Genomic DNA, 23,707 nt, shown 5'->3' on the forward strand with positions numbered 1-23,707 from the left:
AGATTTTTATTAAATGATGCCTTGAATAAAAATATAATCTTTACTACATTTTCTTAAATAATAAAACATTTTAATTTTTATTATTTTACAACCGTTTTATTTTACTGACTCACCTACTGCATCACTGTAAAGCTTCAGGCACTGGTGTCGTCATGGTAACCACAGACCTCAGGATAATCTTGAACACCCAAAGCAGATGCAAACCAAGCAGTTGACCAGCAGGGGGCGCTGAAGAGCTCCTGGCTTCTTAAACAGATCCAGACATTTAAATTTGGAGTTTTCTAATCCGAATCTACGTTTAAATTCACCCACATGGTTTGTGATGACGAAATGTTAAAGAGTTTAAATTCATTTAGGATTTAAACGAACATTTCGATGTGGTTATTTCTGTGCAAGGAGGAAAAGATGAACACTGGTGCAGTCACCATTAGAACTGTCATCAGTTAATGTGGTAATCCAACGGTCAGGACTGAAGAACCGGATTCTGATCAGGGCTCTAGAAAACATTCTCACTCCTGCAGCTTCACACTGGGACTCAGCAGCAGGTTTTCCACCAGCTCAACAAACTGGTGGCTGAGACACAAACGCAGCGCAAAAATACTTCACCTGGTTTCAGGAGTCAAATTATGCAGAAAAAATGAAAAGTGAAGGAAGAAAACAGGATCAGCAACAGATGAACAAAATCTGGAAAGAGATTCTGATCAGCTGTTATAGTAACTACTGCAAACATATCAATCATAATCAATACTATTTCTTTTCCACCATCATGTCGTCTCCACTTCTCTCTCTAGATCAGGATTTAAATTACAACTTAAATCTGCTTACAATTACATAAAAAATAAACTATTTGCTGTCTAATAGTTTATAACTCAAGTTCAGGCTATTATTCATAATTGACCCCGACGTGTTTCCAGTCCGACCCGTGAATCAGTGACATACATCCTGCTGGGGGTTAAAGGTCGCCTACAGGAGGTAAAAATCTATTTTCACATGGTGGAAATATAAAAAACGCGTCCAGATGTTTGAAACAAAACGACAAGATCTGCATGCAGTTCTGGTTCTGAGCTCACGGCGGTTTGGGAATCACTTTGGTAAAAACCTTCAGGAAGCTTCAGGTCTACTGATGAAGAGCAGCTGGGAGGAAGAGGAAGGTTTCCAGGTTAACATGGAGACATCGGCGCCAAGCCAGAACCTTCTGGACCGAACCTGGGCGATCTTTCAAACAGATCACCTTCCAGGATCTACTGGCGCTGCCTGAATCAACCTACAGCTTGATCATTTTTCTGAGTATTGAGACCAAACTAGGAAAAACAATGATGTGAAAGAAATCGTACGAGAATGAATGATGTTATAATGTAACAAGAATAAAGTCATGCAACAAAACATCATGAATATGAGATTAAAGTCATAAAGCTTCCAGAATAAAGTTGTAATATTAGTAGAAATTAGAAGTAATTTTATTATTACTCCTACTTGAAAAATAATAAAAATAAAAATGAGGAATGCTGAGCATGTTATACTTTATTGGTTTTACAAATAAGGAAATAAGTCATTTTTATACATCAGCATGAAAATATCATCAGATCAGGTCCTTGAATCTTAATTAAGCAAACATCTATTTAAGAGGAAAAAAACATTATCCTGAAGCTTCGCTCATTTAAACAACTTTATTCTAGTAATTTTAAGAATTTCTTGTGAGATTGCATCTTCTTTATTCTACTAATATTCTAACTATCCTATAAAAACTCGGTCTGGCCCTAGTAATCCATCGTATTTTCAGAACAAATCTTTTATGTTTTGTTTTAATAATTTAATTTACACAGCTAGTTTCCGTTTCTCCACCAGAGGGCAGCAGAACCGAGCGTCTTTAAATGTGTCTGTGAGAAAGCGAGAGAAAAAACCACCAATAGAAAGTATGCATGCGTGATTGTGCAGGCAAATGTGTGTATTTGTGAGGTTGCCAGCCTTGTTTGTATGCCAGTCCTGACAAAAGCTCCATCCAGCCGTGCAGCAGAGGGCTGCTGGTTCCCAGAGACCCTCAGAGCTCCAGGACAGCCAGTCCCTCTGCAGCCCAGACCGGGATCCGGACCTGAGCGCTCGCCGCCCTGCCCTCCACCTCCTGGAGCTCCGGTTGGATTACCGATGGATGGGAAACACAGACAGGAGCGTCTGAAGTGAGACAGTCTGAGTGTTTGCAGAGGAGGAAACTTCTCAACTGGATGTCCGAGCACACAACACAAGTTCTGCTCAGTTTGGAAAACTCAACTTCAGCTCTCAACTTTTGCATCTGGGACCGGGATATTTTTATTGGACCAATCTTGGAGGAAGGCAGTTGGTAACTCCCAAACGCAGGCTGATCAATTTATTCCAGAGAATAAGAACCTTCTCGGATACTCCTGGGGTTTTATCGGATTGTTGGTCTTCAACTTCCCAGAAACGGGCTAAATTCAGTGGTTCTGGTTTGAGCTGGAAGTAGATCTTTTAAACTTGTAGGTCATGGCTCCATCATTTGTTATTTTGCTCTGTCTTTACCTCCCGCTGCAGTTCATTCATGCAAAGACTGTTGAGCAACAGGACAAGCAACAGAGCAATCCCCATAAATCCCCCAACAGCGTCCAGCTGGAGGCTCTTCACCTGAAGAGCGGGAAGCAGTTAAACCCTGCAGACGATGCCTTCAACCCTGAACACAGCCCCCCTGTACCCGACATGGTGGACCTGGACCGCCGGGTCCGCCTGGCCCGCGGCGCAGACGAGGATGAGCAGCAGTCCACCTTCAGCCACTCCTTTGAGAACGAGTGGGTGACGATGCCTCAACTCACAGAGTTCAGCAACACAACCAGGGTAGAACTGAACCGCAGAGACGAGATCAACCTCCAGGCAAATACCTCCAACCCCGACGACGAGGGTCCCCTCAACCCGTTTTTCCCGCTGGTGGAGAGCTCGTACGTGGCGTACGTGGTTCTGTTCCTGGCCGGCCTGGTGCTGGCTGTGGGCGTGGTGGCCAACATGGCGGTCATGTGTGTGGTTTGGAACAACTACTACATGAGGTCCGCCTGGAACTACCTGCTGGCCAGCATAGCATTCTGGGACTTCCTGGTCCTGGTGGTCTGCCTTCCAGTGGTGGTGTTCAACCACCTGTCCCACCGGAGGATCCTGGGCGACATCACCTGCCGCTTGGTGCCGTACATGGAGGTAGGCGGGCCGTGTATGTCACAGGAATTATTACAAGATCTTTTGATTGATCGGTGCAGAAGAAGCAGCTGTTGAAGCTACAAAAACAACAAGATATATCTCAATAAAGATGTGATCAATATCAATAGATAATACACCTGATAGAATTTTAATAATTTGATAATAATCTAGGCAGAGGAAAGGCTTTAGCCGCTCAACTCACTCACTCTGTGGATACCTAGCAACAACCTGTTGCATGACGTGCGCAGCAGCAGTTTCATGTTGTACCCAACATACTCTTGCATGTGCAATGTGGACATCTGCTGGAAACATCCCCATAAGGTAAACCTTTACAACCAACCGCATACTAAGGGATGCAGGGACCTGCACAGGAAACTGCAGTTATAAAACAGCCATTTTTCACAACTTCTTCTGTTAGCTGATGCCTGGGAAATCCAACTCAATGGGAGAAATCCCAGTTGAAGAGATTCTCATCTCTCTGAAGGGAGATGAGAATCGAGCAGAACGTCATAGGCAGGCAACAGCCAGGCAACTGTAGAGCTTTGATTTATTATTTTTTACCAGTGACAGAATATTTTAGACAATGATCCAGAGATAAATATGTGACTGAAGATAATAAAGGACTTTTCATATCTTCTAGTCCATCACTGAAAAATTCTCGATTCATCAATGCCTCGCTTGTTCTTAAATATTCCTCAGCACGAATGTAACTGATTAAAATGATAAGTTATATAACCAACAGTGTAATAACCAACGAAGAAAGTTCTGTTCAATCAGCAACAATTCTGCTGCCAATAACAAAACCAGAACTTCCTGAACCAAAACGGAAACACACAACCTAGAACCAAGGCAGCATACCGGGTTCTGGAGGGAGAGTGGTGCCGGTGCCGGCAGCAAATCCAGGACTGGGAGTCATGAACAGAGACGGAGCCAGAAAACTTTCCCAGGGTGGCCAGAGATTCACACCTGTCCTTTCATACTGGTGTAACAGGTATGGTACCAAACTAAAGCTTCCAGACAGGCAACCTGTCAATCCCACAAGCTCTGGAAAACCTGAGCAAGAAAATCCCAAACGTTTTCGTAGAATACCCAGTAACCTCAGGAAAGCAACCTGTACTTTCTGGAAAAGTGCCATATAAGTTTTGGGATATCAGAATGCAAGCTTTAAATTCTGAGAAATCAACTTGTAGGTTTGAGAAAGTAACCTGTAAGTTATGGAAAATGCCTCAGAGATTTATTGAATGTAAAGAGAAAACTCTGAGAAGGAAACCTGCAAGTTCCAAAAAGTACTGGAAAGTATGGTGTAAGATCTGGGAAAGTAAAATGTACATTTCAGGAGCCGCAGTCTCCTGAAATGTAGCCTTCTGAAAGTGGCTTTAATCCCCGTAGTTTCTGAGAAGTAAAGGAACTTTACTTCTTTAAAGTCTTGAACACTTTTCAGAAAGGTACCAGGTGATTATACCCTGCATTCAGCCCACTGCCCAGTCCTCTGCTAAAGTAACTCCAAGGAAAGTAGTTATGGAAAATATCAAGAGCCTTGAAATCTCAGAGAAACTGCTGAGGTCCAGTAAAGTAACGTTTAAAAGACGAAGGTTCCTGTATGTATGTGCACCGTATCCATGTACTGCTGCCGTTTCTTTTCATCTGGTTCATGGAAATAAGCTTAAACATGTTTAAAAATCAGGATTTTACTTTTAAACATGTTAGACATGTTAAAAGTCAAGTCTTGATAGACTTGCACAGAAAACTCATGATTCTGTTTGTAACTTATAAATGTGATTCTTTAAATTCAGTACATCAGCCAAAATGGCTGACATACTGAAGAATCTGTTCAAATCTCTGATATTGGGAAGGCTACTAGTTGAGTCGGCATTCACTGAAAAACAAAACCCTGATACGTTTCTCCTGTCGGTTGCTATAGCAACCTGTTGCTATGCCTGCAGGAACGTCCTGCTGCAGCTGTCACCGTTTGGCTAAAACAAAGTTGGTTTGGAAACTTTGTTAGATTTCTAAGGTGAGCTTTGTGGAGAGCTGCTAATGTTTCGGTCCAGTTCACTATAACTAAGAATGAGCTTAACACCAATAGTCATTTTTAAAGTGTTTTACTAATTCAACAGTAAATTGATTTTGAAGTACGTGTCCAAAGTCACAGCCTTCCTGAAAACAGAGTGACGGGTTTTTGGTTTGTAGTTCTTGGCTGGGGGTGTTATAAATCTCTCTGTGGGTTGGGAGGGGTGGTTCACCTACCGGGGAACGGCAGCACCTGCCTCGGTTTGACCGGGCCTGGCTGTGGGGATGACCTTGGTGGTGTTGCAGAGAGGGGTCAGGCGGAGGGGCCTTTATGTGGGGACTCCAGAGACGCTTCATGGTGGAGAGTTTCTGCCAGGCGACTTGCATCTCTCAGATATTTTGGGATCCTTTGCTCTTGGCCTCCTGGGTTCTGGTTGCTAAAATGAGTGTTTTCAATATGGTACATTAAAGACATGGACAAACATGCAGATCAAATTTGATCACGCCTTCAAAATCTGGGCTAGCTCTCTTTGCCCCGGCTCATTCACCTCCCAACTCCAGGGTTTCCTCCAGGGTATTATAAGCCTGGCAGGCCACCAGGCTTTCTTTGCCTCACACCCAGGCTAAGTGTTGCTTGTTCATATTAAATATGCATTTTATACACCAGTAACAGCAAAGACAGATTAAGCTAGGTTCATAGCTTGCATGCTGTTATTTCCAAATTATGATGCCTTCTCAGGCACCTTTACATTTTTGTATCTTTTAACATTTTTCAACATAAAAATCCCTGGTGAGCTGCAGTAGCGGCCCCCAGCATGTTTTTTTTGGAAAAATCCTGAAACTCCTTTTTGTTTGAAATGATTTGTTCTCCAAAAGTATCGTTTTCAGTTCAGACACCTGGCAGTTAAATTGGGTCTGGGTCAGAAAGACACAATGCATTCTGGTTGTTGGGTTTGTACCTGAAGACCTTGTAAGCCTCCATGTGACAACATTGGTTAGTGTTCTACTGTCTGTATCCTGTATCCTCTGAAACCCACTGGAAACTCTTTACCAGTCTTAATATAATCCCAACAACAACAACGCTCTTCTTGTGCCTGCAGATAGCGTCTCTCGGTGTAACCTCCTTCACGCTGTGCGCCCTGGGGATCGACCGTTTCCACTCTGCCACCTCCTCGCCCCAGCAGAAGGCCCGGCGGGTGGAGCGCTGCCGCTCCGTTCTGCTGAAGATGCTGCTGGTTTGGCTCTCGGCTCTGCTGCTGTCCAGCCCAGAAATCTTCCTGTGGCAGCTGAGCCAGGCAGTGTCTCCGTCCACCGGAAGGATGGTGGACACCTGCACCATCACCCCGTCCTCCCCACTGTCCCTGTACCTGCCCGACTCCCTCCACTCCCTGCTCCTCAGGTACCACCAGGTGAGCTTCTGGCAGACCAGTGAACTGGTTCTTGGGTCAGAACATCATGGTTCTGTCCGTAGGCGGTGCTGAGTGTCCAATCGCATCTCTCCTTCAGGGTCGCATGTGGTGGTGTTTCGGCTGCTACTTCTGCCTCCCCGTCCTCTTCACCGTCCTCTGCCAGATGGCGACTCGCAACGTCAACAGCGACTCCAGCTCTGCCCAGAAGCAGCGTAACCATGACGACCGCGCCAACAGCCAGAAGCGCCAGCAGCACCAGGCGGTGGAGCGGCAGCTGAACTGCACCCTGCTGGCGCTAGCCGTGGTTTATGGGATCTGCGCTCTGCCAGAACATGTCTGCAACATCACCCTGGCCTACACGCATATCACCGTCTCTGAGGGCACGGCAGCCATTCTGGTGCTGTTACATCACTTCCTGTTGTTCCTAAAATGCGCAGTGACGCCGGTGCTGCTGCTGTGTCTGTGTAAGGTGGGTCAAAGTTAAAGAACCACAGACTGGAGGAGTCTAAGACTCGAATCAACATAAAAACATCACGTCTAAGAAGACACGAATCCAAAGACTTGCTTAAATCTTGGCCTTTCCAGATGTCCAGGTGTTTGATCATTTGAGAAAGCTGAACAAGTTTAGAACAAAAGATAAAAAAAATATCTCCTCTCAATTAATGTCTGAGAGCAGAAAGACCTGACAGGATGTCACGTTTCAGGAGATCTCCTCATTTATGCCCAGTTTTAAGCTAGCAATGCTTTGGGAATCACCTTGGTGGAAACCCTTTTCCAAACTTTATTCTTCATGGGTTCCACTAATAAAATGACCCAAAGGTCCAATTTAACTTTGACTCATTGCTTAGTGATTCCATGCATTTGCTGGCATCAAATTAGATACTATTCCATACTCAGATTTCACAAAGAATCAAAACAAAGAGAAATATTACAGAGCTCATATTTTTAACTATCTTTAAGCATCTTTTATTAGCATTTCACATGAATAGCATCACTAACAGCAGTCTGTTAGCTGATCCCTTCCTTAGATGAAAGGTTTCCAAATGACTGCCAGCATCTCCGAATCCAGAAACGTACTTTTCTGAAGTTTCACTTCCTGTTGTAACAGTATAAATAACAGCCAAGATGTCTCCTTGGAAAACGTTCTTCCACTTTCCTCTGATTTTATGTTTGGACACTGCAATGATTGTTAAATTAGCCAGCTCGGCTAATATCTTGTTAGCAGCGGGTTCCACACCAGAGTGAGCCGTTAGTGCTACCAGTTGGTTCTGACTTGTGGTGCATTGGACCAAACTTTCAGTCAATCACAGATCGGGCCGGTTGAGCATTAAATTGTCCAATCCCAGCTGACTTGTTGGTGCTTTCCTGGTTCAAACAGATTTAATTTGTGTTTCAGGCTCTTGGTCAGGCCTTCATGGACTGCTGCTGCTGCTGCTGTCAGGAGTGTCAGCCAACCACGGCCCAGGATTCACCAGGCTCCGCCCAGGTCAAACTGAAGGCAGCCAATGAGACTTCCATCTTCTTTGACAAGGCTAAAGACACGACGGCCATCTTGTCCATCTCCAGCTAGAGCCACACGTTCCTCTTCAGTTGTCGCTCCATGCATCGTCTCCTGCTGGATGTCCAGTCATCTCTTAGAAATAACTCCAGGTTTCCTTCCTTTCGTTTTTGTTAACTCCACACTTCTTTTGCTCTCTTCATGATCTATCCATCTTTTTCCATCACCTTTCTTCTTCCTGTGCACACCTTTTCAGCCAGACCACTGTTTTGTTCGGGACACTGCAGCTTCCTGTCTGTACAGGAACTAATGTTTAATCAGTTAGAAAAGCTGCTGTTGAGACTTGTGTTGACAGCAGGAACCTGTTCCCAGGACTCTGAAGAGACTCTGGCAGAAGGAAAACCCGACCGCCTCTGTAGATCCAAGCTGTGAAGTTATTTTTTGTTCTTACTGAAAGTAATTTAAGCTAAATCAAAGCTGTAGTTTCTATGAATGTTTAGCTGAGAGAAACCTGAAGGTCTGCTGCTACGACCAGCTGGCTTCACATCCCTGGTAAAAGTCTGGATTACTGAAACTAAAAACTGAAACATGATAAATCATGTTTCAGTTCATTAGTGTAAAATTACAAGGTCAAAAATTAACAGCAGGAATTTGAGTAATTTAGCTTGTTATAGTTTCACTATGTTGTTAAAGCTAAATATTGAATTTACGAGCTAAATAATTAGACTCTAAGATAAATATTTAGCTCACTAAATAAGGTGTGTAAAATATTTAGCTTGGAACTAAATATTTAGCATTAAATATTTTATTTCCAAACAAACATTTAGCTCAGCAAATAATGTTTGTAACATATTTTATCTTGTCTACTTTGCTACTCAGTGGTGGTGGTTATTGTGTCTTGTCTCTATGCTGTAACTGCAAAATAATTTCCCTGCTGGGATGAATAAAGTCATTCTATTCTATATTTAATTGAAATATTTAGCTTCCAGGCTAGTTTTAGTTAACTTGGAAACTAAATATTTAGCTAGCAACTTTTAATAATTAGTTTAGTTTTTAAACTAAATATTCAGATCTAAACTAAATACTTAACTCAGAGCTAAGTATTTAACTAATACTAAATAATTTACATAGACCCAGTTGGCCCAGATTTTCCATTTCCTGGTGTTCAGAACCAGACTGGACCCAGCTGGTTGTGGTGTTCAGAACCAGACTGGACCCAGTGTTCAGAACCAGACTGGACCCAGCTGGTTGTGGTGTTCAGAACCAGACTGGACCCAGTGTTCAGAACCAGACTGGACCCAGCTGGTTGTGGTGTTCAGAACCAATTGGTTCTGGTGCGCAGCAGCAGCCCAGCAGGCGGTTCCCTGAGCCTGTTGAATGTGTGTACTGGTGTTTTACTGCAGGTGTTTCTGTAAAGGTTGTGCTGATAATGAAGCTACTAATCTGAGCTAAAGAGACGAGATGTTGATGAAGAACATGGAGGAAGACGAGGAAGACTCAGTGCCGTGATGATGGTCCGTTCAGGAGGCTAAAGTGTGTAGATTAAAGTGTATTAATGTTCCTTAACCAGAATGTCTAGAACATGAAGGAACAGCAGATTTATGTTTTTCAGGATAGAAGTACAACTAATCCCGTGTTTGTTTGACAGAAAACAGGATGCAGATTTTATGTGACATGGATGATTGTGCCTTTGTAATATTCTGTGTTTTAATGTTAAATTTCTGAAATTACAACATGTTTGTCAGGACTGTGTGTTTGTGTCTCTATCATAAGATCTGTATGAAGAGCTTAACAGCAAAGATTTGCTTTAAAGAACATCGAAATAAAAACCTTTCTACTGGTTTTATGTATGAGGAGAAGGTGAACGATATGGAGCTTAAAAAATGCAAAACACGGCCTCAGACCAAACTGGATCATTTAATACAGCAACAAATCTACAACTAATATGGTCTAATCAAAGTCCAGATTGAAACCTGATTAAAATTCAATTGTTAGAGTTTCAGACGATGGAGGAGAAATAACCTAAATGGAGTTAGGTAGTGAACACACTTCTGCTAATCCGCTAATGAGCTAACAGCAAAGCTAATTTTTATTTAGCATCATTGATATCTTTGAAAACATTTAAGACTCTTAGTTTCCCCTAAATTAATTTCTAAAATGCCGATTAGTTTGGCTGTTTTGTTAAGTTTCAGTTGAATAAAGTTCAGTATTTAAAAGTAGTCTTTTAAACTCATGCTGCTATTTGAAGTGGATGAAATCTGTTACAGTAAACAGTTTAAAATCTACCAATGTCCTTCATGCTTTCTGACCAAAATCTATTCGGCTAAATCAGTACAGAGTTAGCAAAACTAAAAAACTGAAACCATGAGTGAAAGATCTGATCCAGAAAATCATTTCTGAAGTGCAACAATGTAGGTAACTCTGCTTACTGTACTATAGTGTACGATGTTATGATGTCATTGACATATTGGGCATCAATATGGCTGAATTTAGCTTCTGCTAAATACCATGTTGGTACGGTGTTATAGCGTTAGCAGAACCAAGGTTTATGATTGCTGCGTTACGGTTAGCATAGCTAACTTTTTAATTAGCAACGCCGAACCATGATGGAAATCAACATGGTTGAATTTATTGCTTTAGCATTAGCTATGCTATATGCCTATGATGTTGGTATAGCACTGTAGCGTTAGCAGAACTAATGTCTCTAATTAATGCTATAGAGTTAGCTCAGCTAACCGTTTAGTAGATTCGCCCCCTACTGGCAGGAAGAGTGGACCAGAGACTCTGGTCATCTCATCACATGAACCAGTTAAAATGTTATCACTTCTTAACGTAAAACATGGTGTCTGTATGGTAAACATGCTCTGCTTTTCATGGTTCTGATGGGTTCTTCAGACCCGCGGGTCGGTTAGGAGCTGCTGCTCAGCATATCAATGACCTCACTACTGTCGGTCTCCAGGGGATACCGGTCCAAATTCACTCAAACCAACTCTCAGTTGTGTTAATTTAGAAAGTTCAGCTATTTTCTAATCAGCGCCAGTCTCTTCCCTCGTTGCCCTGGCAACCCATGAAGAGGATTTAAAAGGGGGACAACGTTTCTGTCCTCCGGAGGGTCAGACAGGCTGAGGGAAGGAGTGAAAGCTACAAACTGTTTAAAAGCTCTAGACGTCCATCAGAAAACGTCCTGAGGGGAAGAGGAGCTCACAGAGCTTCCTAAAATGGCGGATGAGTTTAAATTTCAAGTTCAAACTGAAGCCACTGAAAACAACACACCTGTTCCTGTTTACATCAGGGCTGCCCAGGTAAAGTCTCATCAGCATCCAGTCCATCTGCACTGCAGCGAACCGCTAACGAGACGTTCATTCAGTTCAGGTGATAGAGAAGAGAAGCTCTATAAACTGCAGGATACAGATATTAAAGGGCCAGTGTCATGTAAAATTTACTTTTATGGTCGTTCCATCATGTTATAATGTTTTCTCATCTAAATCATACCTGGAGTGTTGCTTGATTCATTTATGCACGTTTGAGAAATCCTTTCATTTCCATGGTAACCAGTCACCTGTTAAAACACCTGGGTGGACCTAGCCCCGCCTTCGAGGCATAGCTCCCTTCAGCTCCTTCAGACTATCCAGGAACAATTAGCAAACATCTGCTGAGCTCATTAAAGGAGCTGCTTCAGAAAGAGCAGGAGTTTTTAAAGAGACAGAGACCCAATTTCAAGGAGTTAATTCAGGAAGTCAAATGTCCTTCAAGTCATACTTAATATATTTACCATTTTTATAACTGAAGTAACGTAGTTAGTTGACTGGGCTGTAAAATGGATTATGTGCCTGGAAAACATGATCCTGCCTCATTAAAAATGTTTTTTCTCGTTTCCTAGTCGATCCAAACACATCCAGAATTAAAGACAGATCCAGGGAGGGTTTTTATTTCCAACACTTCTTCCAGAAATATGACCTGAGGCACAGCCAGGGCTGTTTGTGAAGGTCTTTAATTTTGTGATTGGTGTTGATAAGCCTCATGTGAGCCTGACTCTGCCGCGCCTCAGTCTGATGAGCGATTAGATCAGGACTTTCAGGTCCTTTGAGGTGGTTGGAGGTTTTCCTGGACGTGTTGCGTCGTCATCTGGAGCTTTAACGGAACTGACTCCACCTGCTGATCATTAACAGCTGATTTTAGCTCCTGGCGATCTGCTGCTGAATCGGGGCAGACGAGGAGGAGGAGGAGGAAGGTGATTGATGCAGAGCTGGAGGAACAGAGTGTTTCAGGCCTCGCTGCTGTTGTTCTCATTAGTAGTGATGAGAGCTCGCCCCTCTGAAGCGAAGCCCCGAACAGACCGCCTCTGTTCGCTAATGAACGCACACACTGAGGCGACTAGACCTCCATTGGTCATACAACAGCGTCTCTGGGGCCGACTGGATGGGAACCAACTTCAGGCCTGCGCTTGTGTAACACAGAGGTCACAGGTTCGAATCCCACGTCGTTGAAGGAGGGGCTGCTTGTTCTAGACTTTACAACCAGATCATGCCGAGGTTAAAAACACGTTTCATGAGTTTTATGAGTAACTGGGTTTGATTTGAACTTTAAAAAAGAGAAAAGTTCTTTACAGTTCAGCTGGAGAAGAAATGAGAAAACATTTTTCACGGTTGCCTAGCAGCAAGAAGGTCTCGGGTTCGAATCCCAGCCTGGGGTCTGCAGTCTGCATGCTTGGTTTCTCTCCTGGTCTCCCGCTTCCTCCCACAGCCCAAACGCATGACTGTCAGGCTAACTGGTCTCTCCAGGTTTGGTTTCATGCATGTTTCTGTCCTGTCTCTGATGAGTTGGTCCGGGGTCTACCTGTCTCTCTGGAGGTCGGCACCGGCCCCCATCAGGGACATGTGGGTATAGATTATGGACAGACGGAGGGTCAGAGTAAGACGCTGTCCTGCGCTTCAGACACAGTGGATCCCCGACTGTTCCTGCTTCAGGACTCATGTTCATATCATATAGGAATATTCGAAGCTGAAATCCCTCGACACAATGCAGCTTGACACGATATTGGCCGATGTTCTCAAAGCGACCGATCCAGGAGCTTCCTTTATTTCCTTTGGTACCGTTTGCTTGAACCACTTTGGGTTGTGTCCAACGTTTCACGCTCTGATCAGGTTTAGACTCGACACCAGACCCGTTAACGTCTCCATTTGTTAATCTGCCTTGTAAAGCAGAGTGGTGCTCTTTATGAATAATAGTTTTGAATCAAAAATTGATTTTTAACTGAATCATAAGATGGTAAAAGATTCCCAGTCCTGTCAGAAATGTACTGGCAAGTTAGTATCCTTAAAATAAGATAAAACTAAAATATGTGCACCAGAAACAAAAATATTTAAGATTTTGTGTTTTTGCAGTGAATAAATATGATTTGAATGAATCAGTATATGGTACGGTCCAAACGACCCAAAGGTTCAACAGAACCAGTCCCTTTAAGAGCCTGAAAGAACAAAACATTCCTGTGAAAATGTTCTGGTTCTGGACTGAAAGAGAGAGAAAAAGCAAACAACATCCAAGCAAAAGCTCAGATGTGGATCAGAACCTTTGGACCGCTCTGGATGGAGACGATAAACTTTATGAGAAAACGGGAAAAAGTTTCCTGAGACTCAAACTCACCGTGTGAAACCGTCTGATATGAAGAAGCTCTTGTCTGGAAAACTGTGTGTTTCCCTCTTATGAGTGAATGAGCTGCCATACGTACGTGTGTGTGTGTGTGTGTGTGTGTGTGTGTGTGTGAGAGAACAACAAACTAATCTGACCTGAATGTGTTAGGTGCGCGCCAACGTGAACGCTCCCTGAAAACCGGAGCACAATGTCGCTTTTGTTCAGTAAGAAAACTGATGAGGAAAGGAGTGAAGAGGGGGGGATGCTGTCGCCATGGCAACGCCCTGGGGCGGGGGGGCGCGGACCACCTCACACTGCAGACAGGAAACACTGAGGCCTGCGCCTTTGTTGGTCACACACTTCACACTGGGAAAGAGAGGCCGAGTCCTCCCAGAGGACGGACGGTTTACCAGTGCGCTCACGTCCCAGCGAGCGTCTCTCTGCTTTCACCGTCTTCTCGTTTTGTCCGTCTGCCTTTGAGTCGATGAGAAAGCTGCACACTCGTCTTTCTTTCCTCTAAACTGTCTCTGATCCTCCAAAACGAGACTCTAAACGGGACAACAGGAAGTCTGATTCAGACGGTTCACACAAAACTAAAAAAATATCCACAAAAATTCATGAAAATAAACGGCATTTAACTCAGACGTAGCTCCAATTCTACACAATAAACATGATTTTCATGTATTTTACCAGTTTGTTGGACTTTTAGGAGTAAAAACCTGCTGAATGTCGGGTTTTCTGCAAGCCAGACCCGACTGGCGCCCCCTGCAGCAGCTCACCTGTAATTACTGCCACAGGTGAGCTACTAACTCTGCTGCTGCTCAGGTCACACACACACACACACACACACACACACACACACACACACACACACCCCACCAGGATCTCTCACACAGTGAGCATGTGCTGCCCCCTGCTGCCTGTCCAGTAGAACTGCAGCTCAGATGCTGAAAGCAGCTAAATGTCAACAGGAAGTGAGTCTGAGTGGAAATAATAAATAAAAACATTATTAGGATATTAAATTGTTTCTCTGTAGAAAGATGGACTTTAACAGAAATTATTCATAACTTGAAGACCAGCAGCAGTTAAGCTCATTTCTTTCCTCATGGCGTTTTGTCGCAACGTTTCTGTTTGCTTCTACAAACTGCAGCTGCTTCCGTCCAAAAGCAGAAGCAACAGTTGACGACGTCCGTCAACATGTTGCAGCGTTTAAGTTGCAGACCTGCAGAGGAGCTGGACATGCAGCCTGACAAACACTCACCTGAGGAAAGCCTCACAACTCAACGATCTCAAAGGAAGAAAAACTGTTCAGAAACTAGAAAATCTTTTTCCTCCACATACTCATCCTGAAAATTCTGAAGATTTCCGGGTTGGAAGCCTGGAGGTTCATCACAGAACAAACCTGAATGATTCGCAAATCTTTTCTGGATTTCAACCTTAAACATCATCAAGAAGCAACTTAAAATGAGTTCATCTCCCCTCGTCTTCACGCTTCCATAAATTACCTAAAAATATTTAAAGTTACACTGAATGTTGATGCTGCTGCTTTATTAAAGGGTCACTTTTAATTCCAGCTTTTCTCTATTTTCTCGTCCAGCTAAAGACTTTATCATGTAAAACTTCTAAATGTTCTAATCGTCATCATTCTGAACTCGACTACATTTGTGCCACCAGTCACAACGCTGGAGTATGTCAAGTTGTTTTAGTAACAAAACTCATGATAATAACCAGTAAATTATTTCATTTAATGAATTTCTGCAAATTGAGAAGAGATAAAATATTTAAAGTGTTTTTCACTTATCTGGAGAAGATTTTCTTAAATATTTCTTGTGCTGTTTAAATTTCAGGGAGAGAAAATGTTTCTGCTGGTTTTGATTTGGAGAAGAAGGAAGAAGTAAAAGTGTTTCAACAGAAATAAATAGCAAAAAAACGATATTTAGTCTCATAGTTTGAGTTTAAATTAAAAATTTAATACGTGATTATAATGCTTCATTTAGTTCAACATGATGCAGATGTTTCATGAGGTCACATGACACCGCTGGTCCAATCAGAAACACTGAACTCCGGTTAGACGATTCATAAAACAATAAAAAAAAACAACAATAATATAAAACAAACATGAATAAAAATCTAATTCCAGACAGAAACAAAAACGTTTGTCCTTAGAGTACCACACATCAGGGTTAGGGCACCAGTAGATTATTAACATTATTCTTCTTATTAATATCTTACAAAACCAAAAACAACAGTGCAATAATAAAAAGGTTTGAACGCCTCGCTCAGCGGGAGGAAGAGACGGCGGAGAAGTAGAACCAAAACGGACTGGAGGAGACGGAAGGACAGGAGGACAGGAAGGACAGGAAGGACAGGAGGACAGGAAGGACAGGAGGACAGGAGGACAGGAAGGACAGGAAGGACAGGAGGACAGGAAGGACGGGAAGGACAGAAGGACAGGAAGGACGGGAAGGACAGGAGGACAGGAAGGACGGGAAGGACAGGAGGACAGGAAGGACGGGAAGGACAGGAAGGACAGGAAGGACAGGAGGACAGGAAGGACGGGAAGGACAGGAAGGACAGGAGGACAGGAAGGACAGGAGGACAGGAAGGACAGGAGGACAGGAAGGACAGGAGGATAGGAAGGACGGGAAGGACAGAAGGACAGGAAGGACGGGAAGGACAGGAGGACAGGAAGGACGGGAAGGACAGGAAGGACGGGAAGGACAGGAGGACAGGAAGGACGGGAAGGACAGGAGGACAGGAGGACGGGAAGGACAGGAGGACAGGAGGACGGGAAGGACAGGAGGACGGGCTTCTCAGGACGATGGAGGTGGAGAATGGAGGGATGAAGATAGAGGAAGGTAAGGGAGGAGAGGATGGTTTAGGTTCAGGTTGTTAAAAGGTTTTTTAGATTCTGATCCAACATGGCTGCCAACGTGAAGTGAGGGAGGTTAAAACCGGGCCGACGGTTCTGGTTCTGCTGAAACGGATGTGAATCTGTCTGATCGATCATCTGTAACTCTGACGGTTTCACCGATCACTGCGTCTCCGGTCTCTCTGTACCGTGACACGTTGTGTTGGCTTCATTTGCTGCCGTGTCACTCAGAGACGATGTGAGTCTGGCGAGTTCATCAGCCCAGCTGGGCGCCGGCGCTCGCTTCCAGCCCAATTCTAGTCTCACCTCAGGTTGACGACCTGCTGACCCGGATCGGCGCTGAGTGACACTGCGTCGCTTAAAGAGTCTCTCTGATTGGTTGATGCTCTGCGTTCAGCTGCAAAACTTCAGATTTTCCAATCCGAAGCGTCGGCCATGTTGGATGTGCGAGCCGCGCCGCGTCCACATGAACACGTTTGTCTGAACGCAGCATTATTTTGTAAACTAGCTAAAACTAAAACTCTTAACTTTCCTCTGTAATGTGCAGGAGGAAGCTGTGGTGCTGGTGTTCTGACCCGTTTCCATGGATACGCAACAGTTTTAACCGTGACCTCTCCGCCGCCGAAGCGAAGCGTCTCGGTGGAAGTTTGACCCGGATCCATCCTGGATGGAGGCGGATCAAAGCGTTTACAGGAGGTCCGTTTGGCTTCAGCAGCTCGTTTAAAGACAAACATCGGTTTCATTTGGTTCTGATTAAACTGAAATACGGGGAGAAAAAGTTGGTTCTGGATTTAAAGTGTTTTTAAAAGATTTTCCTGGAACAGAACCAGCAGCCTCAACATGAACTGTTGGAGGTCAGGGGTCACCTGGAGCTGAGGGTGAGGCGGAGGTCATGAGGAGACAGGAGGGAGGGAGGAGGGAAGGGGCGGGGTCAGGGCTGGTGGGCGTGGCCCGTTCGGGTCGGGTCGGGTCGTCCCTCAGGAACTCCTCTTGGTCCTGGAGTGTTGGATCAGCCACTGCAGAGTGATGTCTGCAGACACAGAGCTGGAGGTCAGGGCAGCGCTGGAAACACTTCCTGAACTCAATCTGACCGACAGTAATGAAACGGTTCACTCAACAATACCTAAACATCACTCAGCTGGGATTATTACTACCAAGAGGTCAGGAAGGTCATGACCAGAGCAGAGCCAAAGCTCAGCTTCATTAGGTAAAACTTCATAAGCATGTTTATTAAAATATTATTCTATAATAAATGTTTTCACCACAAAGACCAACAAAACCTGCAGGAAGCAGATTTAGAGTGAGTTCACACCAAAAAGTTATTCGGTCCAATTGTTTGGTCCCGACCAGAACCAGACTTTATTTTCTTTGTTTGGTTTGCTTTCACATTGAGCTTTTTGAAAGCGGATTAAAATATGTAAACAAAGTCACATGGGTGAAGATCAGTGCTCCTATTGGACAGAAATGATGGGGGTGGGACCAAACACACCTGGAAGTCCTGCAGCTGCATTTCCTGATGCTACTAATGCGCTAACAGAAGAGCTAATTTTTCACTTAGAACTTTAGCTAACTTTGAAAACATTTAGCACACTTAGCTTCCTGCCTCTTCCCAGAGCCGCCAGAATAAAATGAAACATATTTCATCTTATTTTGCTGAACTGCTTTCCATCCAGTGCTAAATAACAACAGACATCAGTTGGTTTGTGTAGATTCAAAAGTTATCTTGTTTTATGTGATTAAATCTTTGCATCTTTACTTCTTAATGGAAAGCACATTGTGTTGTTTCATACAGTGTAGATAAACGTGTGTGTGTGTGTGTGTGTGTGTGTGTGTGTGTGTGTGTGTGTGTGCGTGTGTTTACCAATGTTGTCTTTCTCCTTGCAGGAAATGGAGTAGCAGCAGATCTCTCTGTCCTGGATGGCCGACAGGTTCCTGAACACAACAACGACTCGAAACACTGAAACAGCAGCAGAACCTGGAGCTCCAACTGGACCCCCACCGGGTCAGAACCGCTGTTCTGACTATCTGTGCTACCTTGTCAGATTTTCCTGCCGTAGCACGGATTGATGGATATCTATCTGTCGGTGCTACCCGTCTAAAACTGCTACCCTGGTGTTTACAGACTAAATCTACAGCAGGTTTAATAAAAAGAATTTAATTAAACTAAAATATTTTAAAGTGTAGGAACAAAATGTCCCCAAAAAATAACGTATTTTGTCTGTTTACAGTTTACAGTAGTAACGACATTACAGACGGCAAACTAAACCATTTCTAAATGTTTACAAGCTGCCTGTCATGAAAACGTAAATCATGAAGAAATACAGCAGCTTACTGAAAGCCACGTCTAAATAAATTAAATAAAGCTTACTGTAATCTCCGACGAAATAAAACAAACGAAACGAAACTTCCACAGGAAGGATGATAAGAAATCTGCTGAGTCAGCAGAAAGTCACAAGGTAGGACGGATTGATGGGTAGCACAGATAGTTAGAACACCGGGTCAGAACCTGCAGCTCTAACTGGACCTCAGGGACCAACCGGGGACCAAGTCAGAACCGGGTCAGGACTTACATCCTCTCTATGAGCTCCTTCTCGTCCAGAGCGCCTGGCAGGTCCCGCTTGTTGCCCAGAACCAGAACCTGAGGACAGAGAGGAGGAGGACGGGTTGGATGCAGCAGAACCAGAACCAGACCCAGAACCAGAGCATGCAGGTAGAACGCATTCAGTGCTGAGCGTTTTCCGATGTGGGCCTGAGGGAGGCAGTCTGTCGTTTCAGGAAGTGAAGCTCATATTTTAGAGATTTTAAGTTTTAGTTCTAGTTTTAGAGAATAAAACCAAATTCAGTTTCAAATCTACAACGATTCACATTTCGCTTGTTTACAGAAAACTGACTGATTGTTTTTAGTTTATTTTTACTTATCAGGTAAGCATAAAAAATCGTTTTTGCAAAAATAATGATAATAAAAAAAAATATACTAAGTTTTGTGGCGGCTGGAGTTTAAACTTTCTATTTTTGGCCCCCAAGCCAAAACGTTTGGACAGCGCTGGCTGCAACAGTTTGGAGGAAAATTTCCAATAAACTCACAATTAGAAAAAAATGGAGCAACTGTTGATTTTGAATGAACTTCCAAAATTTGTAGAATCGATGAACTGATGAGATTTATCAGCAAGCAGCTAAAAACTGATTTGATTTCTAAAGTTACATTTAAACACACAACTGGTTCTCTGCGTCCCTCTGGAGCCCACAGGGCCACATAAAAAGCTGTGGCGGGCCGGATTTGGCCCCCGGGCCTTGAGTTTGACCCGTGTGTGATCAGAGCAGCCGGGTCAGCGCCGGCCCGTTGCTCGGAGCTCAGCTCTGTCTGCGCCGGGTTTCGGGTTTTCTCACAGGAATCCCCTGCAGCTGCGGTTTGTCCAACAGGTTGTGCAGTTCGTTCTTGGAGGCTTCGATCTTCTCGGGATCGGCTGCGTCCACCATGTAGCTGCAGTAGGACGAAAACAAACGTCACAAACCAGAAACAGAAGGAATCCAGCCAGCCGCCGAGCCAGCAGCTTCCTGACTACGATTTAATCCTGAAAAAGATCCGAACTGAAGAATCGAACCATAAATCTGCACAAAATGAAAACATGAATTTATTTTCTCATCATCTCACTTAATGACTCGGATTCTTACTGAGATAAAAATCTCCATAAATCCAACTGGAACACAAGACAGCAGAGGAACTGAGGGATTAGGAAACGGACAGAAGGTCAGATTAGGATTGGGATGAAGATGACAGGATTAGGCTTTGGACAGAAGGAATGATTGGATTAGGACACGGACAGACAGACAAGGTTACGATACGGAAGGACAGATGGTCAGATTAGGATTAAGAGATTCAGATGTGGATGAACTAAAGGTTGGATTAGGATTAGAATAGAATTATGTCTGCAGTATGGAAGGACAGATGTCAGATTAGGATTAAGGATTCACAAAAGACATATGAGGATTAGAGAAATTAGGCTTAAAATATGGACAGATGGCTAGATTAAGATTAGGACAGAAGGGCAGATTAAGACGTGGATGAACTGATAGTTGGATTAGGATTAGAATATGGACAGACAGATGGTTGGATTAAGACATGGATACAATCATATGGATGAATATGATGTGGATTGGAACATGGATGGATTTATGGTTGGATTAGGATTAGAATTTAGTCAAAGGAACAGATTAGAATTAGAATATGGACGGATTATGATAGAGATTAGAATGCAGATGGACATATGGATTATATATGAGTGGGAATATTTGGGCCTCTGCTGCTGTGAGGAAACTCTTCATCTCTCAGAGTTCTGGTTCTGTTGGGGCTCAGGAGCCGCCCCCCGCCCTGCCGCCCCCCGCCGGACTTACACGATGGCGCTGACGCCCCGGCAGTAGCGCTCCCACATGCTCCTGAAGCGAGGCTGGCCGCCGATGTCCCACAGCTGGAGACACAGAGACAAAGAGACGGACATGAGAGGACAGAGCAGGACAGAGAGACGCAGGGAATCAAACTACCAACCTTGATGGTGACGTTGCCCTTGGTGATCTTCCTCATGTTGAATCCCACCGTAGGAATCATGTCTTCGCTGAACTGACCCGACTGAAACACACACACACACACACACACACCGTCATGTTTTCAGGTGGAACAGCTGACACTAGCAGAGAACCGATCGATCGATCAGCAGCCTGACCTGCTGATTGACGTTCTTTGACTGAAATGTCAGGTGACCATTGTTACCCCAGAGGCTGATTGTCGGCCTTTGCTGGCAGGTCAGATCAGTGGATAAGATCGGCTTCATACGGACGCATCGGTCGATAACCGATCTCACAACACGAAGGAAATCTGGGCCGACTGATTCGCTGGCCGACCACTTCCTGAGACCGACGTTCAGGTAAGGCTGCTCTGACTCTGGATACATCTCTATGAAGCTCTGGTTTGTATTTTTCCTTCCACTAAACATTCCGTTAATATGGTCACAATAAATCAATTAATCGCCTGATAAATTAAAACAGTTTCCATTTGCATGATTTATTGTTTTTCTCTTTTTACCACAAACTGGATAATAAAGTCTTCAGTCTGCTGACCTTTATTTCAGGATTTCATAATTCACTATATTTGTTGTTTTGTTTATTTATTTTGGATGTTTATAATATCTTTTAATTTCAGTGTTAAATGTTCATTAGAAACTAAAGTTTACTGATCTTTGTGTTCTTGCAAAAACGATCAATTATTGGGCTTCTTCTAAAGTATCATGTGATTAATTGATTTATTGCTTATTGGACAGGCCTGTTTCTGCCTACTTCCTGCTGTCAGACGGGTTCTGGATAAATAGTTTCATGATTCGAAAGGCGTGGAAATCATCTGACCTGATTGTGAATCAGATATCATCACATATTTCATGACCTAAAACCGAAGGAATCTGAAAGGAGAGTAAATACTTTGGCTGTAAATATAGAATTTTTGCCTCATTTAAAGTTTTTCTGCTTTTTCACTGGAAATAAATCCTGAGCTGTTTGATCCAGCAGCAGACCGGCGGCCTCCAGATGTTCCCAGATGTAACATCATTCCTCTTTGCCGTCAGCGGAATCAGACGGGATGAATCCACACAGATCCGCCTGGAGGTGGAGGAGCCCCCGGGGCCACCGGGGCCCCGGGGCTCGGACCTGCTGGACTCCTCCCCGCCTGCCTCCAGCTGACCTCACCGCTGCAGGACAACAATGGACGCCGCCACATCCAGCAACACTCACCGCTATCACATTCACAAAGGTGGTCTTCCCGGAGTACTGCAACCCCACCAGGGTCAGCTCCATCTCCTCCTTCCAGAACAGAGCCTTGAACCAGTCCAGGAGTTTGTTGATCAGCGCGATCATCTCTGCGCTCCGTCCGCTACAGCTGCTCGGTTAGCTGCTAACTGGCTGCCCGGCCCGACGCTCCGCTTTCTCTGCCGCTGACAGCCGCTGAGACACCCGCAGATGGTAAGAGGGAGAGCCAGAGAGCCAAGCAGCCTCACATTAACTCTGGAGCTCCGGTAGCTCGGTGTTTTACTGCTTTAAAACCCACCGAGTCGCTTTTCTCTGCTGTTTACTAGCTGCGCCTTTTCCTGCTAGCGCCGACAAGGAGGAAGCAACGCACGCGAACACATCCGGCGGAGCCCTTCAGAATAAAACACAAAGAAAATCAATTGTGTCAAAACTTACAATAAAATACAATTTTTACACTCAAACATAATGTTCTTACTTATTAAATCAATTCATGTAATCCTAATGTGCTGATTATTCAACATAATATTCACTATTTTACCTTTTTGGTGATTTCAAATAAACGGGTAAATAAAACGTCGGCACTATTTCCGGTTTGGGTGGGGTTGGTAGAGGAGGCAGAGGAGAGCAGAGCAAAGACGAGGCAGAAACAGAAAATATATAACCAGTTCTAAAACACTGACCTCTGTTGGTTCACTGCATGATTCTAACAATAATCTAATGTTTTCTATTTATAGTCTGGTTACATCTTAACACAGAAACTGTAGTTTTGGTTCCCATTGTTCCCCATTAGAACATCTTTAAATAGCATATGTTTCGCATTTTAAAATAATGAGGTAGGGTTTGGACTTCTTCAGTTTGTTGTGTGTCATAAAATCATCCATCCATTGTCTGTTCCTGCCACAGGACAAGTTGCCACAGAGACTTGAAGGATAATTTTGTCAAACTCATTTTTGTTTTGGACCAAATCTAATTTCAAAATATTTATGATATTTGTGCTTATATATGACGGTATAAATAGTGGACTATGATCGGACATCAATTAAGGTCGAGGCAGCTGTTAGCATCACTTGAACCCAAATGTTTTTGACCATTTTGTGGAAAAATCAGCAGTAAACACACAGATATGCATTAGTAGAAAAAACTGCAGGGATTTGTTGATTTTTGTGTGAATTTCTATGATAATTTGCAAGAAACTGGAGAGACTGATGGATGAAATCTAACAGAAAATAAACAAAAACTACTTTGATTTGATTGATTACATAATATTTAAGCACAGTGTTATCTTGACGGTTGGCACCAAGGGGC

The 23,707-nt window shown here is 43.7% G+C and overlaps 2 protein-coding genes and 1 long non-coding RNA gene across 3 annotated transcripts; 1 reads left to right on the forward strand and 2 right to left on the reverse strand.

Moving 5' to 3' along the window:
* The first annotated feature begins 1,536 nt into the window (after positions 1–1,536).
* On the forward strand, positions 1,537–9,856 carry gpr37l1b (G protein-coupled receptor 37 like 1b). The gene is made up of 4 exons (XM_028011543.1): positions 1,537–3,192; positions 6,303–6,611; positions 6,709–7,080; positions 8,008–9,856. The coding sequence occupies exons 1-4, from the start codon at positions 2,497–2,499 to the stop codon at positions 8,179–8,181; spliced, it is 1,551 nt and encodes a 516-aa protein (XP_027867344.1). The 5' UTR covers positions 1,537–2,496; the 3' UTR covers positions 8,182–9,856.
* Positions 3,181–6,296, reverse strand: LOC114141119 (uncharacterized). The gene is made up of 3 exons (XR_003594779.1): positions 6,162–6,296; positions 3,399–5,639; positions 3,181–3,269 (listed from the first exon to the last, which is right to left on the reverse strand). It is a non-coding gene; the product is annotated as an uncharacterized LOC114141119 (long non-coding RNA).
* A 7,276-nt stretch (positions 9,857–17,132) lies between the features above and the next one.
* LOC114141112 (ADP-ribosylation factor-like protein 8A) lies at positions 17,133–22,786 on the reverse strand. Its single transcript, XM_028011559.1, has 7 exons — positions 22,388–22,786; positions 21,156–21,236; positions 21,005–21,078; positions 20,000–20,093; positions 19,183–19,250; positions 18,474–18,544; positions 17,133–17,642 (listed from the first exon to the last, which is right to left on the reverse strand). Exons 1-7 carry the CDS (start codon positions 22,508–22,510, stop codon positions 17,590–17,592), a joined length of 564 nt encoding a protein of 187 aa, XP_027867360.1. The 5' UTR covers positions 22,511–22,786; the 3' UTR covers positions 17,133–17,589.
* Positions 22,787–23,707: the final 921 nt, after the last annotated feature.

The sequence above is a fragment of the Xiphophorus couchianus genome, chromosome 24 (genome assembly GCF_001444195.1).
Source record: "Xiphophorus couchianus chromosome 24, X_couchianus-1.0, whole genome shotgun sequence".
Taxonomy (NCBI): Eukaryota; Metazoa; Chordata; class Actinopteri; order Cyprinodontiformes; family Poeciliidae; genus Xiphophorus; species Xiphophorus couchianus.

Excerpts from the sequence above, each read along its gene's own strand:
- gpr37l1b (XM_028011543.1), top strand. The coding sequence starts at position 2,497 with ATGGCTCCATCATTTGTTATTTTGCTCTGTCTTTACCTCCCGCTGCAG. Across the intron at positions 3,193-6,302 it reads GCTTGGTGCCGTACATGGAG|ATAGCGTCTCTCGGTGTAAC; the intron begins GTAGGCGGGCCG and ends TTGTGCCTGCAG. Across the intron at positions 6,612-6,708 it reads TGCTCCTCAGGTACCACCAG|GGTCGCATGTGGTGGTGTTT; the intron begins GTGAGCTTCTGG and ends TCTCTCCTTCAG.
- LOC114141112 (XM_028011559.1), bottom strand. The coding sequence starts at position 22,510 with ATGATCGCGCTGATCAACAAACTCCTGGACTGGTTCAAGGCTCTGTTC. Across the intron at positions 19,251-19,999 it reads CGCAGCTGCAGGGGATTCCT|GTTCTGGTTCTGGGCAACAA; the intron begins GTGAGAAAACCC and ends CTCTGTCCTCAG. Across the intron at positions 17,643-18,473 it reads CAAGGAGAAAGACAACATTG|ACATCACTCTGCAGTGGCTG; the intron begins GTAAACACACGC and ends CTGTGTCTGCAG.